This window comes from Cherax quadricarinatus, chromosome 79, assembly GCF_038502225.1.
Source record: "Cherax quadricarinatus isolate ZL_2023a chromosome 79, ASM3850222v1, whole genome shotgun sequence".
Classification (NCBI taxonomy): Eukaryota; Metazoa; Arthropoda; class Malacostraca; order Decapoda; family Parastacidae; genus Cherax; species Cherax quadricarinatus.
Genome location: NC_091370.1, coordinates 13442292 through 13462575, shown reverse-complemented (window position 1 = coordinate 13462575; position 20284 = coordinate 13442292). Strand labels below are relative to the sequence as shown.

General features: G+C 37.4%; 1 protein-coding gene across 20 annotated transcripts in view; it reads left to right on the top strand.

The window, feature by feature from the left end:
* LOC128702657 (Brefeldin-resistant Arf-GEF family protein schizo) overlaps nucleotides 1–20284 on the top strand; it is a 707300-nt gene that overhangs the window by 683073 nt on the left and 3943 nt on the right. For 16 of the 20 annotated variants that reach the window (XM_070101943.1, XM_070101942.1, XM_070101948.1 and 13 more), the window contains 8 exons: nucleotides 1608–1912; nucleotides 3986–4134; nucleotides 5083–5178; nucleotides 6545–6704; nucleotides 7206–7391; nucleotides 16775–16992; nucleotides 17827–18116; nucleotides 19887–19996. In XM_070101943.1, coding sequence (XP_069958044.1) covers nucleotides 1608–1912; nucleotides 3986–4134; nucleotides 5083–5178; nucleotides 6545–6704; nucleotides 7206–7391; nucleotides 16775–16992; nucleotides 17827–18116; nucleotides 19887–19996 — 1514 coding nt within the window. The remainder of the gene's footprint in view (nucleotides 1–1607; nucleotides 1913–3985; nucleotides 4135–5082; nucleotides 5179–6544; nucleotides 6705–7205; nucleotides 7392–16774; nucleotides 16993–17826; nucleotides 18117–19886; nucleotides 19997–20284) is intronic. The other 4 variants (XM_070101931.1, XM_070101950.1, XM_070101933.1 and 1 more) reach the window with 4 other exon arrangements.

Sequence of the window (20284 nt, the reverse complement as noted above, 5' to 3'; positions counted from 1 at the left end):
TAGCAGATGAACAAGGAGGCTTTAGGAAAGGTATGGGGTGTGTGGACCAGGTGTTTACAGTGAAACATATAAGTGAATAGTATTTACGTAAGTCTAAAGAGGTTTTTGTGGCATTTATGGATTTGGGAAAGGCGTACGACAGGGTGGATAGGGGGGCATTGTGGTAGATGTTGCAAGTGTATGGTGTAGGAGGTAGGTTACTGAAAGCAGTGAAGAGTTTTTACGAGGATAGTGAGGCTCAAGTTAGAGTATGTAGGAAAGAGGGATATTATTTCCCAGTAAAAGTAGGCCTTAGATGGGAAATACAGTGCCTGCACTCTAAAGGAGGGGTGTTAATGTTGCAGTTTAAAAACTGTAGTGTAAAGCACCCTTCTGGGAAGACAGTGATGGAGTGAATGATGGTAAAAGTTTTTCTTTTTCGGGCCACCCTGCCTTGGTGGGAATCGGCCACTGTGTTAATAAAAAAAAATAAAAAAAATAATTGCTAATTTTGGTTTCGTACAATATCTTTAAGCTTTTTCTGAATGGCTTTAACCTTTAATGGCTGATCCATTATATTAAAAGAATGAAAGGTTAAATTTGGATTTAATTTAGTCTTGGAGCCTTGGTCACTCCAAATGATACAAGATAATGAGAGAATACAGTGGAGAAAGATGTCACTGGTGAAGATCACATGAAGCTGTAAAAATAGGTCAGACAAGTATGAGTGGATGTGGGTGGATGAATTGAACCTGTCTGGTATGGGCCAGCAGTGCTCCTCGTCTCTTTAGTTCTTATGAAGGCATCAGGGCTTCTAATTGCTGTGTTACAACTCGGTGTAGATTAGTATCATGTGCAAGGGTAGTTGAGATGTATTTGCTAGCGCTTTATTCTATGGCGATGGAAGTAGCAATTATGGATGCTTCAGTACAGTGGTGCCCATCAGTATTGAGTTCTCTGTAGATTAATTCTCCTCTGTTCTGGTGCATGAGGCATCCCTCTTTAGAACTGTAGATTACCATAATTATGAAAAGGTATACAATACCGATAAATAGACAAGTAAGACACATATGCAGTAGTTGGCTATCTTTATTGTTGAAATGTTTCACCTTCATGGTAGGCTTCTTAAAGACAAGAAAATAAGTGTACAGACAGCAAGTATAGTGGCGAAGATGATGTGATCAGTCCATCATCCAACACACATTCTTTTCATGTTTGACTTCCATACTTATATTCATTGATGCATTTGGTGGTTTCTCATAGAGGTTTAAGTCTGAAGACATTGTTTTATAAAAATATTCTTATATTAAAGTTCAGTGTTTTTTTTTTCAGTTTTGTTTGTTTTTCAAATGTTTATTTTGCTTCTCAGTTTGGTTATCAAAATTTGTTCTTCTAGTGTTTTGTTTTCCAGAGTATGTATGAAAATGACTTTTTCAAGCACTGATTTTTTTTCCAGTAATGTTTTTTGTATTTTGTTTTTAATAAATTTTTTTGTGTGCTTTTTCCAGCAGTTTGTTTTAACAAATGTTTTATAGAAATTTAGTATTTTGCAGTGTTTATTTTGTTTCCAGTATTGTTTTGCTTCCACAGTGTATTTTGTTCCCACAATATTTATTCTGTTCCCACAGTGTATGGTGAAGGCAGACGACCAGCTCGCTCACTGTCAATGAGAGACTCCCCTCGCACCACAGTCACTATCACAACCACCTCCTCCTCCCCCTCCATGAGGCAGCCAGATCCCTATGATCTACATGATACCCTGGCCTCCATGAATGACAGTTCCCTCTACTGTCATGTGTCTGCCCAGTCTCCCCTCACACCCACCTCGACGCCCACACCGGCACCCACACACGTCAGGAACGGCTCTGGGGATTACCAAGGACAGCAGAATGACAGAGACCTCAAGTACTTCTCCTCAGAGGACAGTGGCCTGGTGAGTACAATATACAATTCTCATTCAACATGCTACAGCAGATATCAGAAATATTGCTAGAATGAAAATAGAAGTTTGAAAAAGCTGAAGAGTTTCCTTTTATAAGTGCTGAAACCTCCGGGTTGCAATGGCTATGTGAGCCTGTGTACTGATATCATGAGCACTCTGGTTGACAGGCCTGACCTGGCCCTGCAGCCTCTCTGCTGGGGTGGAAGAACCCTTGAAATGGGTCACAGGTAAAGCACAGGTAAAATATACCTATAAATAATCCCCCATACATTCAGAATTATTTACTGGAGACCTGTAGAAATGTTGAATAATAAAAATCCACTAATTTAGAATAATAACTCAGATTTGAAGAGCATGTTGACTACCTAAAAAATAAAAATGTTTGTGGTGTCAGTTTACTTTTTATGAATTTAGTTGAATACACAGGTAACCCACACATAGAAGAGAGGAGCTTATGACGATGTTTCGGTCTGATTTGGACCATTTAACATAATATAAGAATGGAGGAACACTGCAGAAGGCCTACTGGCCCACACAAGGCAGGTCCTTATCAAAACGACCTCTACCCAAAGCAACCCAAAAATTAACTCCCGTACCCAATGACACCAATCAAACCCGGCCCTTCCCACTCATATATTTGTCCAATCTCTTAAAGCTACCCAAGGTCCTAGCCTCTATTGCCCTACTGGGAAGATTGTTCCACGCATCCACAACTGTTAGAAAACCAGTACTTACCTATGTCCTTTCTAAATCTAAATTTCTCCAACTTAAATCCATTATTTCTGGTTCTTACCTGGTTCGACACCCTCAGTACTTTATTAATATCACCTTTGTTTATGCCCGTCATCCACTTATACACTTCAGTGATATCATCCCTCATTCTACGTCTCTCCAGAGAGTGAAGATTTAAGGCTTTAAGTCTATCTTCATATGGGAGATTCCTTACACAGTAAATCATTTTAGTCATTCTTCTCTGTATGTTCTCTAATGAGTCTATATCCATCCTGTAGTAAGGAGACCAAAACTGAGCAGCATAATCTAAATGAGGCCTCACTAGTGATGTATAGAGCTGTAAAATAACTTTTGGACTTCTGTTACTTATACTTCTTAAGATAAATCGAAGTACATGTATTCTGTTAGCCTTGTTGCACACACTTAGGCACTGCTGTCTTGGCTTCAGGTGTCTGCTTACCATGACTCCCAAGTCTTTTTCACATTCTGTATGATCAAGCTCTACTTCACCTAGTTTATAGCTTCGATGGTTATTTTCATTACCAAGGACTAGTACCTTACACTTATCCACATTGAACTTCATCTGCCATTTTTCAGACCAAGACATTAATTTGTCCAAATCCTCCTGGAGTTCATTGCTGTCCTCCTCAGAATGAATCATATGGCCTATCTTTGTATCATCACAGTCACACTGTGACTTTGTAAATGGTCCAAGTCAGATTGAAACGTCGTCATAAGCTCCTTTCTTCTATGTGTGGGTTATTTGTGTATTGTTCCAGTCACGGTAATGTGCCTGTTTTTGTCAATTTAGTTGAATTTCTGTAATGAAATGTATTTACAAAAGTAATATTAGGGGAGTCTGTATTTTAAGTACAGTTTGGGGTATTATTCTCTTGGTTTATGTATAATTTTTTGTACATGTCCACTGTGTGTAGCCTATTTCAGAAAGTTTTTGTGAGAAACAATAGGTGTTATTGCCAAAAGTCTGTTCATAAATTTTTGTTTCAGAGTAATAAGGTTTAATATCTTAAACTGCTTATATACTTGGACTTCAGGATTATTGTATCGTGCCTTTTCATAAATGTTCAGGTGTACATTTTGCCAAATTTTGTACTGAATTCAGGGACTATCACAGTCATACCTCGTTTCTGTTAATTCACTGTGTAAATATCAACATTCGTACTATAGTTTTTAAATATTTGATTTGGTACAGTATCTCATATTAATATGGACAGTGCATATATGGCTAGAACTGTAACTGGTTTGTACTATAGCACTATTTAATCAAATGCAAGTGTACTATAGTTTAAAATGTTTTTCTTTTTTAAATAGGGAAGTCAGGATGGCACATGCTTGAATCGCATTGGGGTGAGTGGCCAAAGACGTACTGTACGAGGCCCGGGTGGCAAGAAAATTCCTCCGGAGGTACCACGTCGCACATCTTCTATTAAGTCTTGCGAGAGTAGTGGAAGTAATGACAGGTTAGTAATTTAGGCATGGGGAGAAATTTAGAGTTCCCGGCAGTGCTTTCCTTGATCATAAAGTTGTTCAATAGTCAGAGTACAGAAGTTGAGTACAGAAACTTAGGGCAGCTCTGATCTTTCTCTGCTTCTTGGTACATCTAAGTGTAAAAGAAAATGAGAGCCAGTATCACCAGTATTAACTACTAACCATATTTGTAGCTATTAAATCAATTGATCTGTTACATCAAATGTCTCTCTTGGTAAAATTACACATTTAAATTTAATTTATTTATACCCTCCAAACTTGCATGTTTTGTTTCAGTTGACAATTTAAATGCAATAAAATTTGAAGTGATGCCACAATGTGTCAAGGTAAAATCCCAAATTGTGGTACATGCTCCTGGATTCAGCACCTCATTGAAGTGATAATGTTTTATTTCTTTGAGCTATACAGATAATATAGATACATTGCTCAAAAGAAAGCTACTAATTGTGCCAGGGGTTAAATTTTATTTTAATAGGTTAAAATGTTTTGGCTGGGCATCATTGGTGTTTCTAACCATTTATGATTAAAAAATGGTGATGTATCTAAAAGCATAAATATTATAATTTTTTATATAAGCCTTTTGCATTGCTGAAAGTTAAAATGTCAGTAATATTCCACCTATATTATTGTTCTACAAATACTATGCACCTTCAGAATGATGAATCAAAGCTTCTTTGTTTCCAATACATCATAACCTTTATGATGATCAAAATAGAGAGTCGAATACAAAGTTGCCTTTCATTAATGGGAATTATATTTTATTTAAGATTCTGCTAGCTTTATCTTGTTAAAACTAAGAATGAGGTTTCTTTAGTGTAGCTGTACACTATTTATATATTGTGTTGATTGCACAAACTATTTTTTGGATGTTTGTAATATATCAAGAGCAATGTTACAACACTATCAATGCCTAACCGCAGAGTCCAGTGCCATATCCCGTCCCTAACACCTCCATCCTCAACTCCTTCGTCACTCACTTCGGAGGGAGGTCAAAGTGACAGAGGACCACTCACAAGGTTATGACATGCCTTTATTACTTAGCTCTTAAATGTGCTTAGTCAGGTTGTAAGAGAAGTAAATGTTAGTATGTTTGAGAGAGAGAGAGAGAGAGAGAGAGAGAGAAGGGGGGGGGAGTGGGGCAATCCTATAAAGCAGACTCATATTTCACTTAAGGTTTCCTTTTGCTTTCTCTCTTTAGCCGAGGAATGATAAAATTAATAGTGTTAATATTAAAGATTTAGTTAAAATAGTGAAATAAAGGCTGTTGAGATAATCTAGTTTAAAAAATGAAGCAAAATATGTTAGTAAAGATGGCATATGTATACATTTAACGTGGGCAGAAGGTTGTGTAGGGTGTCTGAAGCAGAACTAACAGCATCAGTGTAAAAGAATGGATGAGTAGTGGCTTGGACTAAGCAGGTATATAAAAGTATGTTTAGACTGGAATGAGTAGAGATGAACATTTTACAGAATTTGTCATGCTTTTGAAGAGTCAGCAAGGTGATATCAATGAATGGACTCTGGGAAACTAGCTAAACATAGTGAAAGAATGAATGGTATATTTATACAGGCAATCAATTTAGGTAAATAAACACATTGTAGTGGTGCTGGACACATCAGAACAAAAAATAATAGTTGTAAGGAATTGTCTGGAAACTTCTCTCATGTTAATCACAAACATAAATCATTTAAGACAGAGGCACTTTTAACATCACATTGGTATTAGCAAGAATCATCTTAAGACTGCTAACACTTAATATGTTTCACCTCGCTTGTTGTATATATATAATATACTCCCTTTCTGTCCTGGTATGTAAGAGTACATTGAGGCTTAATAAATCTCTAGGTAATCAATATGTACTCTAAATAAAATATCCAAACGTTATAAATGTGTCCATTTACTAAAATAGCTAGAAAGGTACAATACATGCATTCTGGAAAATGAGTGGGGAGGTTTTAGGCTCAGTGGGACAACTTCAGCCTGTAGCATCTGTGCCCTTATTGAGAGGCAGCCTGTGAGAGCGAGACAGTGAATGGTTTTCTTAGTCACTCTGCTTAGGTAGGACATTACATTGATTTATATATACTGTATGTATATAATATAAATATATATATATATATTTAGTACAGTATCTATGAATTACTGAGTTTGAAACTTTGGTGCATCATTCTCAAATATTTAATTTATCAAACTACTTTATGTAAATTCCCAGTGTATATAAATCATTTAATTAAATACAGTACTGTATAAAGTATTTGTATTTTAATTAGTGCCTTAGATATTAAATGGTACTGAAGTCCTCTTGTATTTGTAGGGAATTTAAACAAAATTATATATGCAGTTAATTATATATAGAAATTTTTTCATTTTTTTTGAAATAGGTCTGTGGATAATGGATCCTTATCCAGTGTACAGTCCTCGGGGTCAGACTCCTCACTCTCTCAGTCTGCCTCAGATCGTGCTACTCCTCTATCTACCCATGACCAAATGGATAACACAGATTACCATCCCACATCACCAATATGGAAACGCAAAAATCAAGTAAGTCATTACAGCTACAGCAAGCTGTATACTACAGGTATTATGAATCTGGATGTCTTATATCTTGGATTTGTAATGTTATTTGTAAGACTTTCGTATTTAAAGCTTTGTGAACTGCTATATATTTACCTTGCTGCATCTCTTATTAGTATTTTCTTTTAGACTGAATTTGTTGCTCTTTTTATCATATACTGTATACTTTAATAAACATGTTATAATTGCAACAAAGATTACTCTTATCTATATTTAAAATGCATCTAGTAAATACGTACAAGTCACCTGCATCGTTTGTAGTTAGCTTTTGTGCATCCATTATTTGTTTTTTTGTTTCTAGTATGAAAGAATGCCAGCTTTAGATTCATAGTTAATAAATTGACAGTGAGTTTAGCCTTTTCTCCACCAGCTTCATTTAATGTCTGAGTTTTCCTCTGAGGCTCCTTAGATTGTAAGTAAGTATAATTAAAGTCCCCAAAATTAAAAAAAGCTTGACACTTCCACCAGCAGATGAGCACAAGTGACGTCATCTGCGACGATAAGCGGTTGAGCCAGATCAGCGAAAACTCAGAAGATTCCCTGCAGTCCCATTCCTCTGAGGGAATGACCTATTCCCAAACCATTCCCTCACAGACCCCACACTCAGCACGCTACGCCCATGCTCACTACACCCACACTCCTCACATGCCCAAGGTAGAGTAGACTTCTATTTTTGTTGATACAGTATTACATAAGGATACAGATGCTCCATTTTTCCAGAAATTCATTTTTAGAAACTTGATTATTCTGGAATGCATTGCATGTCAGATATGCAATGTTTTATGATAAGAGTAAGTTTATTTTTAAGCATGAAAAATGAAAAATGTGGCTATACAAGTGGGGAAACTGAAGAAAAAATGGGGAACCCTTTGCTGTTTCCATTAGGGTCACTCAAGATGGTGGCAGTCAGGTAAATTATACCCTCAGCATTGTATCAAACAGTGAAAAATTTAGATGGTAAATTTTTATGGTAGCATTTTACTAGATATGTTGATTATTATTATTATTATAATCAAAGGGGAAGCGCTAAACCCGGAGGATTATACAGCGCCTGGGGGGGGGGGGATGTGGAAGGCATTCAGGCTTAATTCGGGAACTGGAGCACAGATCCAATTCCCTAAATCAAGAGCCCCTCACCAACATCAAGGAACCTTCCTTGAGGGGATAGATATGTTGAACATCCAGCAGGTGTCTGTGTGAGCCTGTTAAAGAGGAGTGAGTGGTGGCAGGTGGTTTTTTGACTTAATGTGCTGTTTGAGTGTGGGCAAAGTAACATTTATGAAATGATTCAGTGAGACTGGTTAACCAGACTTGAGTGCTGGACATGGGAAGTGGTTCCTACATTCTGAAGGAGGGATGGGGATATTGCAGTTTGGAGGGGCATCTGAACTGTGGTATTGGTGCACCTCTGGAAAGACAGTGATGGAGTGAGTGATGGTGAAAGTGTTCTTGTTTTTCGGGTCACCCTGCCTTGGTGGGAGATGGCTGGTGGGTTAATAATAAAAAGTATTCTAAATGGAGTAATATTCTACTTTGATATTGGTATATGTAATTGGTACAGTACCATATTTTGCTTAAATTTTAAAAATTACTAGTAATTTTTGCTAACTATAAGGGCTCCAACTAAATATAGTAGGTGTGAAAAGAAATAAAATTACTGGTTTCCCATATCTTTATCATCTTCACTTTGATTTGAGGACCTCATTTCTACCACTAATTCATTATATGTGGTGTAAATTCCTTCTTATGCAATCACACAAAGTACCACTTAATTTTTTAACAACATTCTTTAAATATCATTAAACTGGGATATAATGATATGATGTAGGTAGTAGGTTTGTAGACCAACCGCCCATGGAGGTACTACCGTCCTGCCAAGTGAGTGTAAAACGAAAGCCTGTAATTGTTTTACATGATGGTAGGATTGCTGGTGTCCATTTTTCTGTCTCATAAACATGCAAGGTTTCAGGTACATCTTGCTACTTCTACTTACACTTAGGTCACACTACACATACATATATACAAGCATATATATATACACACCCCTCTGGGTTTTCTTCTATTTTCTTATTAGTTCTTGTTCTTGTTGTTTATTTCCTCTTATCTCCATGGGGAAGTGGAACAGAATTCTTCCTCCGTAAGCCATGCGTGTTGTAAGAGGCGACTAAATTGCCAGGAGCAAGGGACTAGTAACCCCTTCTCCTGTATAAATTACTAAATTTAAAAAGAGAATCTCTCGTTTTTCGTTTTGGGCCACCCTGCCTTGGTGGGATATGGCCGGTTTGTTGAAAAAAAAAATATGACAGAAATAAGATAAAGAAATCAAATTTCGGCCTTGGGAAAACCATTGTGCACATTTTAAACAAAATCCTATTGCAGGTTTTCAATTGAAGAATCTTGCACCATCAAAAGAAAAATGACACATGGGTTAGCTTGCACCAGTGCAATCTAATGGTTATAATAGTAATTTTTAAAGGAGTGGACTAGTAAACCAGTGGAAGGCCTCAGTCAGATGACCAAAATCTCCAGCTCAGGTCACATGACTAAGTCCCACGTCAGTTAACACTTGTCCTGTTTCCTGACAAACCTTGCCTAACCTAACCTTGGAACTTATTGTTTTTTATATACACTGGGCTGGTTTTATGCAATTTCACTATATGTGCTATAGCCAGAAGCAATTTTATCACATAAAGTGAGGGATACCTTTATTTATATTCTTTGAGAATATTTTTTGTTAAGCTCTTAATTGTTTTGAGGAGGTTTATGGCTTTTAAGTATTTTTTAAGTTGCCTTATTTCAGTCAAGAGAATTTTAAGTAATTTAAGTACAGTTCAGTAATTCAAGGTTACACACGTTCCATATTCTACATACATCTTTGAACAGTTTGTATACTATAATTATGCTTATCTTATTTTTTCCAACAAACCAGCCATATCCCATCGAGGCAGGGTGGCCCAAAAAAGAAAAATGAATGTTTCTCTTTAAATTTAGTAATATATGGGCTAGTGCAAAGATGAGTAGTGGGGGGGTTGAAGAGGGTTGGAATAGTTTTAAAAATGCAGTATTAGAATGTGGGGCAGAAGTTTGTGGTTATAGGAGGGTGGGGGCAGGAGGAAAGAGGAGTGATTGGTGGAATGATGAAGTAAAGGGTGTGATAAAAGAGAAAAAGGTAGCTTATGAGAGGTTTTTACAAAGCAGAAGTGTTATAAGAAGAGCAGAGTATATGGAGAGTAAAAGAAAGGTGAAGAGAGTGGTGAGAGAGTGCAAAAGGAGAGCAGATGAAAGAGTGGGAGAGGCACTGTCAAGAAATTTTAATGAAAATAAGAAAAAATTTTGGAGTGAGTTAAACAAGTTAAGAAAGCCTAGGGAAAGTATGGATTTGTCCGTTAAAAACAGAGTAGGGGAGTTAGTAGATGGGGAGAGGGAGGTATTAGGTAGATGGCGAGAATATTTTGAGGAACTTTTAAATGTTAAGGAAGAAACAGAGGCAGTAATTTCATGCACTGGTCAGGGAGGTATACCATCTTTTAGGAGTGAAGAAGAGCAGAATGTAAGTGTGGGGGAGGTACGTGAGGCATTACGTAAAATGAAAGGGGGTAAAGCAGCTGGAACTGATGGGATCATGACAGAAATGTTAAAAGCAGGGGGGGATATAGTGTTGGAGTGGTTGGTACTTTTGTTTAATAAATGTATGAAAGAGGGGAAGGTACCTAGGGATTGGCAGAGAGCATGTATAGTCCCTTTATATAAAGGGAAAGGGGACAAAAGAGACTGTAAAAATTATAGAGGAATAAGCTTACTGAGTATACCAGGAAAAGTGTACGGTAGGGTTATAATTGAAAGAATTAGAGGTAAGACAGAATGTAGGATTGCGGATGAGCAAGGAGGTTTTAGAGTGGGTAGGGGATGTGTAGATCAGGTGTTTACATTGAAGCATATATGTGAACAGTATTTAGATAAAGATAGGGAAGTTTTTATTGCATTTATGGATTTAGAAAAGGCATATGATAGAGTGGATAGAGGAGCAATGTGGCAGATTTTGCAAGTATATGGAATAGGTGGTAAGTTATTAAATGCTGTAAAGAGTTTTTATGAGGATAGTGAGGCTCAGGTTAAGGTGTGTAGAAGAGAGGGAGACTACTTCCCGGTAAAAGTAGGTCTTAGACAGGGATGTGTAATGTCACCATGGTTGTTTAATATATTTATAGATGGGGTTGTAAAGGAAGTAAATGCTAGGGTGTTTGGGAGAGGGGTGGGATTAAATTATGGGGAATCAAATTCAAAATGGGAATTGACACAGTTACTTTTTGCTGATGATACTGTGCTTATGGGAGATTCTAAAGAAAAATTGCAAAGGTTAGTGGATGAGTTTGGGAATGTGTGTAAAGGTAGAAAGTTGAAAGTGAACATAGAAAAGAGTAAGGTGATGAGGGTGTCAAATGATTTAGATAAAGAAAAATTGGATATCAAATTGGGGAGGAGGAGTATGGAAGAAGTGAATGTTTTCAGATACTTGGGAGTTGACGTGTCAGCGGATGGATTTATGAAGGATGAGGTTAATCATAGAATTGATGAAGGAAAAAAGGTGAGTGGTGCGTTGAGGTATATGTGGAGTCAAAAAACGTTATATATGGAGGCAAAGAAGGGAATGTATGAAAGTATAGTAGTACCAACACTCTTATATGGGTGTGAAGCTTGGGTGGTAAATGCAGCAGCGAGGAGACGGTTGGAGGCAGTGGAGATGTCCTGTTTAAGGGCAATGTGTGGTGTAAATATTATGCAGAAAATTCGGAGTGTGGAAATTAGGAGAAGGTGTGGAGTTAATAAAAGTATTAGTCAGAGGGCAGAAGAGGGGTTGTTGAGGTGGTTTGGTCATTTAGAGAGAATGGATCAAAGTAGAATGACATGGAAAGCATATAAATCTATAGGGGAAGGAAGGCGGGGTAGGGGTCGTCCTCGAAAGGGTTGGAGAGAGGGGGTAAAGGAGGTTTTGTGGGTAAGGGGCTTGGACTTCCAGCAAGCGTGCGTGAGCGTGTTAGATAGGAGTGAATGGAGACGAATGGTACTTGGGACCTGACGATCTGTTGGAGTGTGAGCAGGGTAATATTTAGTGAAGGGATTCAGGGAAACCGGTTATTTTCATATAGTCGGACTTGAGTCCTGGAAATGGGAAGTACAATGCCTGCACTTTAAAGGAGGGGTTTGGGATATTGGCAGTTTGGAGGGATATGTTGTGTATCTTTATATGTGTATGCTTCTAGACTGTTGTATTCTGAGCACCTCTGCAAAAACAGTGATAATGTGCGAGTGTGGTGAAAGTGTTGAATGATGATGAAAGTATTTTCTTTTTGGGGATTTTCTTTCTTTTTTGGGTCACCCTGCCTTGGTGGGAGACGGCCGACTTGTTGAAAAAAAAAAAAAAAAAAATATGGTAGTGGATAGAGGAGCAATGTGGCAGATGTTGCAAGTTTATGGAATAGGTGGTAAGTTACTAAATGCTGTAAAGAGCTTTTATGAGGATAGTGAGGCTCAGGTTAGGGTGTGTAGAAGAGAGGGAGAATACTTCCCGGTAAAAGTAGGTCTTAGACAGGGATGTGTAATGTCACCATGGTTGTTTAATATATTTATAGATGGGGTTGTAAAAGAAGTAAATGCTAGGGTGTTCGGGAGAGGGGTGGGATTAAATTATGGGGAATCAAATTCAAAATGGGAATTGACACAGTTACTTTTTGCTGATGATACTGTGCTTATGGGAGATTCTAAAGAAAAATTGCAAAGGTTAGTGGATGAGTTTGAGAATGTGTGTAAAGGTAGAAAGTTGAAAGTGAACATAGAAAAGAGTAAGGTGATGAGGGTATCAAATGATTTAGATAAAGAAAAATTGGATATCAAATTGGGGAGGAGGAGTATGGAAGAAGTGAATGTTTTCAGATACTTGGGAGTTGACGTGTCGGCGGATGGATTTATGAAGGATGAGGTTAATCATAGAATTGATGAGGGAAAAAAGGTGAGTGGTGCGTTGAGGTATATGTGGAGTCAAAAAACGTTATCTATGGAGGCAAAGAAGGGAATGTATGAAAGTATAGTAGTACCAACACTCTTATATGGATGTGAAGCTTGGGTGGTAAATGCAGCAGCGAGGAGACGGTTGGAGGCAGTGGAGATGTCCTGTCTAAGGGCAATGTGTGGTGTAAATATTATGCAGAAAATTCGGAGTGTGGAAATTAGGAGAAGGTGTGGAGTTAATAAAAGCATTAGTCAGAGGGCAGAAGAGGGGTTGTTGAGGTGGTTTGGTCATTTAGAGAGAATGGATCAAAGTAGAATGACATGGAAAGCATATAAATCTATAGGGGAAGGAAAGAGGGGTAGGGGTCGTCCTCGAAAGGGTTGGAAAGAGGGGGTAAAGGAGGTTTTGTGGGCGAGGGGCTTGGACTTCCAGCAAGCGTGCATGAGCGTGTTAGATAGGAGTGAATGGAGACGAATGATACTTGGGACCTGACGATCTGTTGGAGTGTGAGCAGGGTAATATTTAGTGAAGGGATTCAGGGAAACCGGTTATTTTCTTATAGTCGGACTTGAGTCCTGGAAATGGGAAGTACAATGCCTGCACTTTAAAGGAGGGGTTTGGGATATTGGCAGTTTGGAGGGATGTGTTGTGTATCTTTATACGTATATGCTTCTAATGTGTGAGTGTGGTGAAAGTGTTGAATGATGATGAGAGTATTTTCTTTTTGGGGATTTTCTTTCTTTTTTGGGTCACCCTGCCTCGGTGGGAGACGACCAACTTGTTGAAAAAAAAAAAAATAATACAGAAGAGATACTAGTCCCTTGCTCCCGGCATTTTAGTTGCCTTTTACGACACGCATGGCTTACGGAGGAAGAATTCTGTTCAACTGTCTCCACTTGTAAATATATATAATTGTTGTATTAATTTATATGAGGAATTAAGTACTGTATATAAACTAAATTTAAAAAGAGAAACTTTCGTTTTTCCTTTTGGGCCACCCCACCTTGGTGGGATATGGCTGGTGCGTTGAAAGAAGAATATAAATTAAATATACATACAGGAACAATATTTGTGTTACATTAATAGTGTTCATACAGTTATTTTTTGTATACATGGAATTATGAATAATATATTTAAAAGCTAATTTTCAAGCAATACTGATACCGTGCCTCACAATAGTCCAGCTTGATTCATTACTGGGGAACCCCTATAACCTATGGTGCCCCTTTCTTTGATGGTGGACTGTCGAGTGGGCTGTCAGACTATACGTAACATGGTTGCCACAGAAGACCAATTTCAAAATTCCCTGACAGTTACAATTTTCCCAACTGCTTCACTACTTAGCAGCCTCCAACCTTCTCTCACAGCAGCCCAGTCCTTTCACAGTGTCTTACATACAGTAGAGCAGAATGTTCAGTATTCATAAAATTCACCCTGCCTTGGTGGGATATGGCCGGTTTGTTGAAAGAATTCATAAACTCAAATTAAAGTGGACACAAGAATTTACATTATTTTTTCACAAATGTCACTTTGCTATAACTTATATTCTTGAATTATAACAAAAATATTATTCTAAAAAAATGACTTGAACAGAAATACTGCATCATACTGATTCATGATATTAGTGAGCAACTATAATTATGTTGTTTACAGAACCTGTAGCTTAGTAAAAAATGAAAGAAAAATACAATTTCAGTAGAATAACATGAATGCTACAAATGTTCAAACATTATGGATGCTGTGATCAGTTTGTTTTAACTTTCTTTTTCTTCAATTTCAGTCTCTCTCTCTCTGGCTGTCTCTGCAAGTTTCCTTTCTTTTTTTGGCTTTCTTCCTCAGTGGATTAGGATCCATTTATGCTTGTTCTCAGCTTCTTAAAAGTTTATCATTTTTTTCTAGCAACTTGGCCACTTAATTCTCTCTTTTGCCTTTCTGCATTCATTTAGTAAGATACTGTACTAATAAATCTGCTGTCCCAGGGGTATGAGCAGGAACAGGGGATTCTGAGAAGAAAAATCTTTAGTCAAATTACCAATTATATATTTGGCTGTCCATTTTACATGGTAAAATTGACTAGTCAGTTTTTTTTCCTCCCCCTGACTTCAAAACCAAAATCTCCTGACTAAATTTAATTCCTTGACTTTGGAAAATGAACCATTCTCTGACATATAACAACCATGTATCAAGAGCTTAGACAAAATAAAAAAGTACCAAATTATTGGGGGGGGAGAAGTATTGTATAATTATATACCAATAGATGAAGTATATCTGTAAAATCAGTTAAAATACAATGAACCTTTACAGATTAATGGAGGGGACCGGGATTTACGTTATTGCCAATTGTCCACAGATTCATGAAAAATATATTTTTCATGATTTTAACATAAATGGACAAAGTCTGGAATCAGCAGACTTGGTCCATTGATTCAGAAGACTACTGGACACTTAAAAATATTGTAACCTGATAAACAGTATAGTACTATACAGGAATTGTAAATAAAATGAAGCTGAAAGTACAATAGTACTGTAATGTACAATAGAGGATAGTATACTAATTTTACAGTAATTTGCTTACCATACTTATTGTAGTGGAAAGATGACGTGTAAAGTGCAGGGAGGGGTAATGGTGATACAGAATAACATTTATTCTGAGTCAGAGGAGCTCTAAAGCTCCACTAGAGAAACTGTACATGGCTACTATTTACAATAAACATAGGAGCATAGCCTGTAAGTTTGCCCTTGCTTCTGTGGACATCAGACACTTTTTTTTAACACCATATTCCTCGCATACCCATGCCACAGACACACCAGACTTAGCCTTCCTTTTTAGTTCAAGTTCCTGCTTAACACTGAGACTTTCACATTTCCTCTTGGTACCACCACTTGCATTAGAAGCCATTGTTCATTGCAAATACTTAATATGTTAGTATAATCACACAAACACTGTAAATCTAGGGAAAATTGGAGACTGAATGGCAGGGGCTTGTGTGAGGAAGCACAGACAATAAACTGACATGGGCAGCCTATGGCTTGAGGAATGATGAAAACAGACAGGTCCTGGATGAGCACACTAACCTTTACCAGATAAATATCATTATCATTGATCATGGTCTATTGCTTCAAAAGACTGCTGGTCAGTAGTATTGTAGACAAAATCCGTATTCTATGGACTTTTTCCATTTTGTCTGATTCTGTTTCCCTGGCCAATTTTTTTTTTTTTGTCCTTTGTGTTCTAATTGCATTAAATGGGGGGTCTGTTAACTCAGTTTTACTGTACTGGAATATGAACATTCTGTATGTGGATGTTTGTTAACAGGAGTTTCAAAGCTTTTTTTTTTTTCTCTATGGCATTCTGTAGAATGAGCATGCTGAAGCTTTAAAAACAAGTTACAGCCCACAGCTTAAATAGGAACAAAAAATTAAGAGGTATAGTGTAATGAACGGCTGTCAGTGAATAAACAGAGTGGACGGAGACTCGAACCATGGTCCATGCATGTAGCAGGCTCAGCTCTGTACCACAGTTTGAATCCCACGTTCATTCCTCTTTTTATTCAGTGATGACTGTTCATCATGACTTATCATGGGTTTATAGACTGTATACCTTTGAGGGGTATGAGAATAGATGTGCCATGAAAAGCTGTGGGAATGTGGGATGAAACAGTAGCATCACAGTTGGTGGTGGCTACTGTTTGCATGGATCATGAAATGCTACATTTAACCCTTAAACTGTCCAAACGTAGATCTACGTTCACTCGCGTAGCTCTCTGAATGTAGATCCACGTTTGTTTTACATTCTTTCTTATGGAGAAAATCAAGGTCGGAGCGCTACGCGCGCATATGTAGATCTACGTTTGGACAGTTTAAGGGTTAATAAGTTTAGGGATTTAAACATTAGAACCTTGTAGCTCCCCTTTTTTTTCTATAGGGTTTTGTACATCGTAAAATACACTGTGGTTAGATATTAAATACATCCTTGATTATCCTAATGTAATTGACTCGTGCAGTATCTGAATAGTATTCATTCTCACAGGTACCAGAGGTTGTAAGAAAGAGACAGTATCGAGTAGGTCTCAACTTATTTAACAAAAAACCGGAACGAGGTGTGACGTACCTAATAGGTCGTGGATTCCTTGAAAATTCTCCTCAAGCAGTAGCGAAATTCCTTCTAACTCGGAAGGGTCTGAGTAAACAAATGATTGGAGAATATCTTGGCAATCTTCAGAACAACTTTAACATGGCTGTTCTTGAGTGAGTATATGAATACTTTATTTATTTTATACATATAAGTACAGTACTTTTACAAGTTTATCATATTACTATTATATCTTGAGATTATAAAGTGCCTGGGAAGCAGGAGGCGATCAGGCACGATCCAAGGAAGGGGGGGAAGCCCATTTCCTTGAAAGAAGAGCCCCTCAGCATCAAGGAACCTCCCTTGAGGGGGATAAATTCATCATAATATGTAGAGGGAATTTACAAAATCATGAAGAGACACGTGCAACATTTGGGTATCTTTATTGTGTTGCATGTGTGTGTTAAGCATCTACTTATTAGTTTTGTAAACCATTAATACAATACATTATCATTGTTTATAAAAAAAGAGCTCCTTAAATATAGGCTTAGTATTTACTTCTAGAGAATATGAATACACTACAATACTGGAGGTGGGAAGTACAGTGCTTCCACTCTGAAGGAGGGGTGAGGATATTTTCAGTTTTGAACTATAGTATTAGTGCCCCTCTGGCAAGACAGTCATGGAGAGTGATGGTGAAAGTGTTTTTTTTGGAGAGGGAGGCATCCTGCCTCAGTGGGAAATGGCCAATATATTAAAATAAAGAAAAAAAAAAGCCTACAGTACTGGAAAAACACATGTAGGAGGTTTGAAAGATTTTGAGCCCTTATGCATTATGTGCTTATGTTAAATAAAAAGATACATGTACATGTGTGTGTTCAAACATACCCGTGTCATTTGCAAAGATATTCTGCACACATATTGTACATTTATCTTGTATGTTACTATATGTTTTATTTATAAATACTTTGAAAGTGTGAGACTTATTCAGAATTCTTTTATTATTACAGGTGTTTTGCTCATGATATTGATTTATCTGGAATGCAAGTGGATGTTGCACTTAGAAAGTTCCAGACACATTTCCGTATGCCTGGGGAAGCTCAGAAAATTGAGCGCCTCATGCAGGTGTTTGCTCAACGATACTGTCAGTGTAATAGGGATATTGTAGCTAAACTAAGAGATCCTGAAACTATTTTTGTTTTGGCATTTGCCATCATTATGTTGAACACAGATCTTCACACTGCATCCATGAAGCAAGAAAAAAGAATGAAACTTGAAGACTTTGTTAAGAATTTAAGAGGTGAGTAAATAATATAGCTTGTAGATTTGAAAAAAAAATAGCTCTTAGCATATCTGTAATATATAGGCAGATGTGATAGATATATTAATGTGAGTAAACATGGTATGCAAATGTTTTGAGCTGCTCTAAAACTAACTTGACATGAACTAACCTTACTCATATTTAAATAACTATATACTGTATAGCTTAATTTTGCCTAATGTATGTAACGTAAGCCTAACTTGAGTAAAATTATTAATCAGTGAAATTATTTATCACTGAAATATGTTAATTTTGTGATAAGCAAACCCTTTGAGAGAGGCGCCTTGAAGCTGAAGGACTCTTGATCTGAGGAATTGGACCTCCCCTTCCCTTGGATCAAAACTCTCATTCCCCAGCCTTCGTATAACCCTTGTGAGTTTAGCACTTCTCCAGAATATAGTAATGTAATAAGACAAGTAGTGAATATACTTCTGACCACAACATTATAAGAAGTACAAATGAGTATAAATTCAGAGGTCGGGAACTCCAGCAATAATGTATGAGAAGGGACGTTCAGTAAATTTAACTTGAATGACCACAGAATTGACTGTGACAAAATTAACAAAGCACTATCTGACATATCTATCCTGGAAAACAGTCATGAGCACCCTAAGTCCTCACCAGTGCCTGGAAAAGTTGAACACAGAAACATACAAGATCTGTATAAAATATGTACCATTGAGGAAACCTAGAATGCTTGGTATTAAGTGAAATACCAGAGACCTGAAAGAGTCCAGACATTGGTCCTTTACATAAGGCAGGTAGTAGAGTGCTAGCCAGTACCAGTAGCCCTAACATCCCACATCATAAAAGTCTTGAAAGAATGATGCCAGATTTATAAAACAACACAATCTGCAACAGTTCTGAAACCATGCTGGAAGATCATGCTTGTCACAACTGCTCAACCACTCTGATAGAATTACAGGTGTTGGTAGAAAATCAAAATGCAGATGTGATGCACACAGATTTTGCAAAAGCATTTGACAAATGCAATCATGGGGTGATTGCACACAAAATGTGGGCCATAGGCATAATGGGGAAGGTAGGCAGATGGATTTTCAAGTTTCTAACATAGAACAACACAGAGGAGTAAACAGCAAAATTCAGCATAAGCAAAGTAAAAAGCTTGGTACTCCAAGGCACTGTCCTGGACAAGTATCTTTGCCAGGTGCCAGATCAGCCAGGCTGTCATGGATATGTGGGCCAGTGGACTGCCAGCAGCAATAGCTTTGTTCAGTGTGCTGCTGATCTATATATACTCCCTCCTCTCCTTTTCGTCAGTGTGACTTTATAAATGGTCCAAGTCAGACCGAAACGTCGTCGTAAGCTCCTCCCTTCTATGTGCGGGATATTTGTGTAACAGCTTGGTTGACCAGGCAAGGATCAGACAAGCCTGGCCTAGGGCTGGGCTCCAGTAGAAAAACTCTTGAAATGAATTAGTTATATCAAAAGAATATTTCTCTTTTTCTTGGGTCACTCCTAACCAAGTGGAAAATAGCCAATGAGGTTTTTTTTAACATATTGGCTGTAATACAGGAGCAGTATATTACAGTACTGTATAACAGATATGGTAAAAATATCTTATGATTCACTAAGGAATTCATTTATAACAATTCAAGGGGGGTGTTGATGCCCTAAAGTGCTTTATAACTCCTATGGTTTTAGTGCTTTCAAAAGAATATAATGATAATTTATGACGTTTAAGTGTTGTGCAGTTTTTACGTGGAAATAAAATGTGATTCTTAACAGGCATTGATGATGGTTATGACATTGAACGTGAGATGTTGGAGGGAATGTATCAGCGTATCAAGGCACAAGAGTTTCGACCAGGTCATGATCACGTTACTCAAGTTTTAAAGGTAATTATACAAGTGTTTCGGCCATTTTCATAAATCTTAGTGTCTAAGTATATATTTGTTAAACCTTAATTTTACTTCAAAGGTTTATGACCAATGTTCCAAGTCAGTTATAACAATTTGTTCTACCATTGTAAGTTACTGGCAATTTTTTAATGGTGTCCAGGTTTGAGCACAAGCATTCAATGTCTTGTGAAGTAACAATGAGATAATTGTAAACAGCTCACCCAGTGGAAGGTTTGAACATATGGCAAGCCAGTGCTAACACTAGGAGGCCAGTGTGTTACTCTC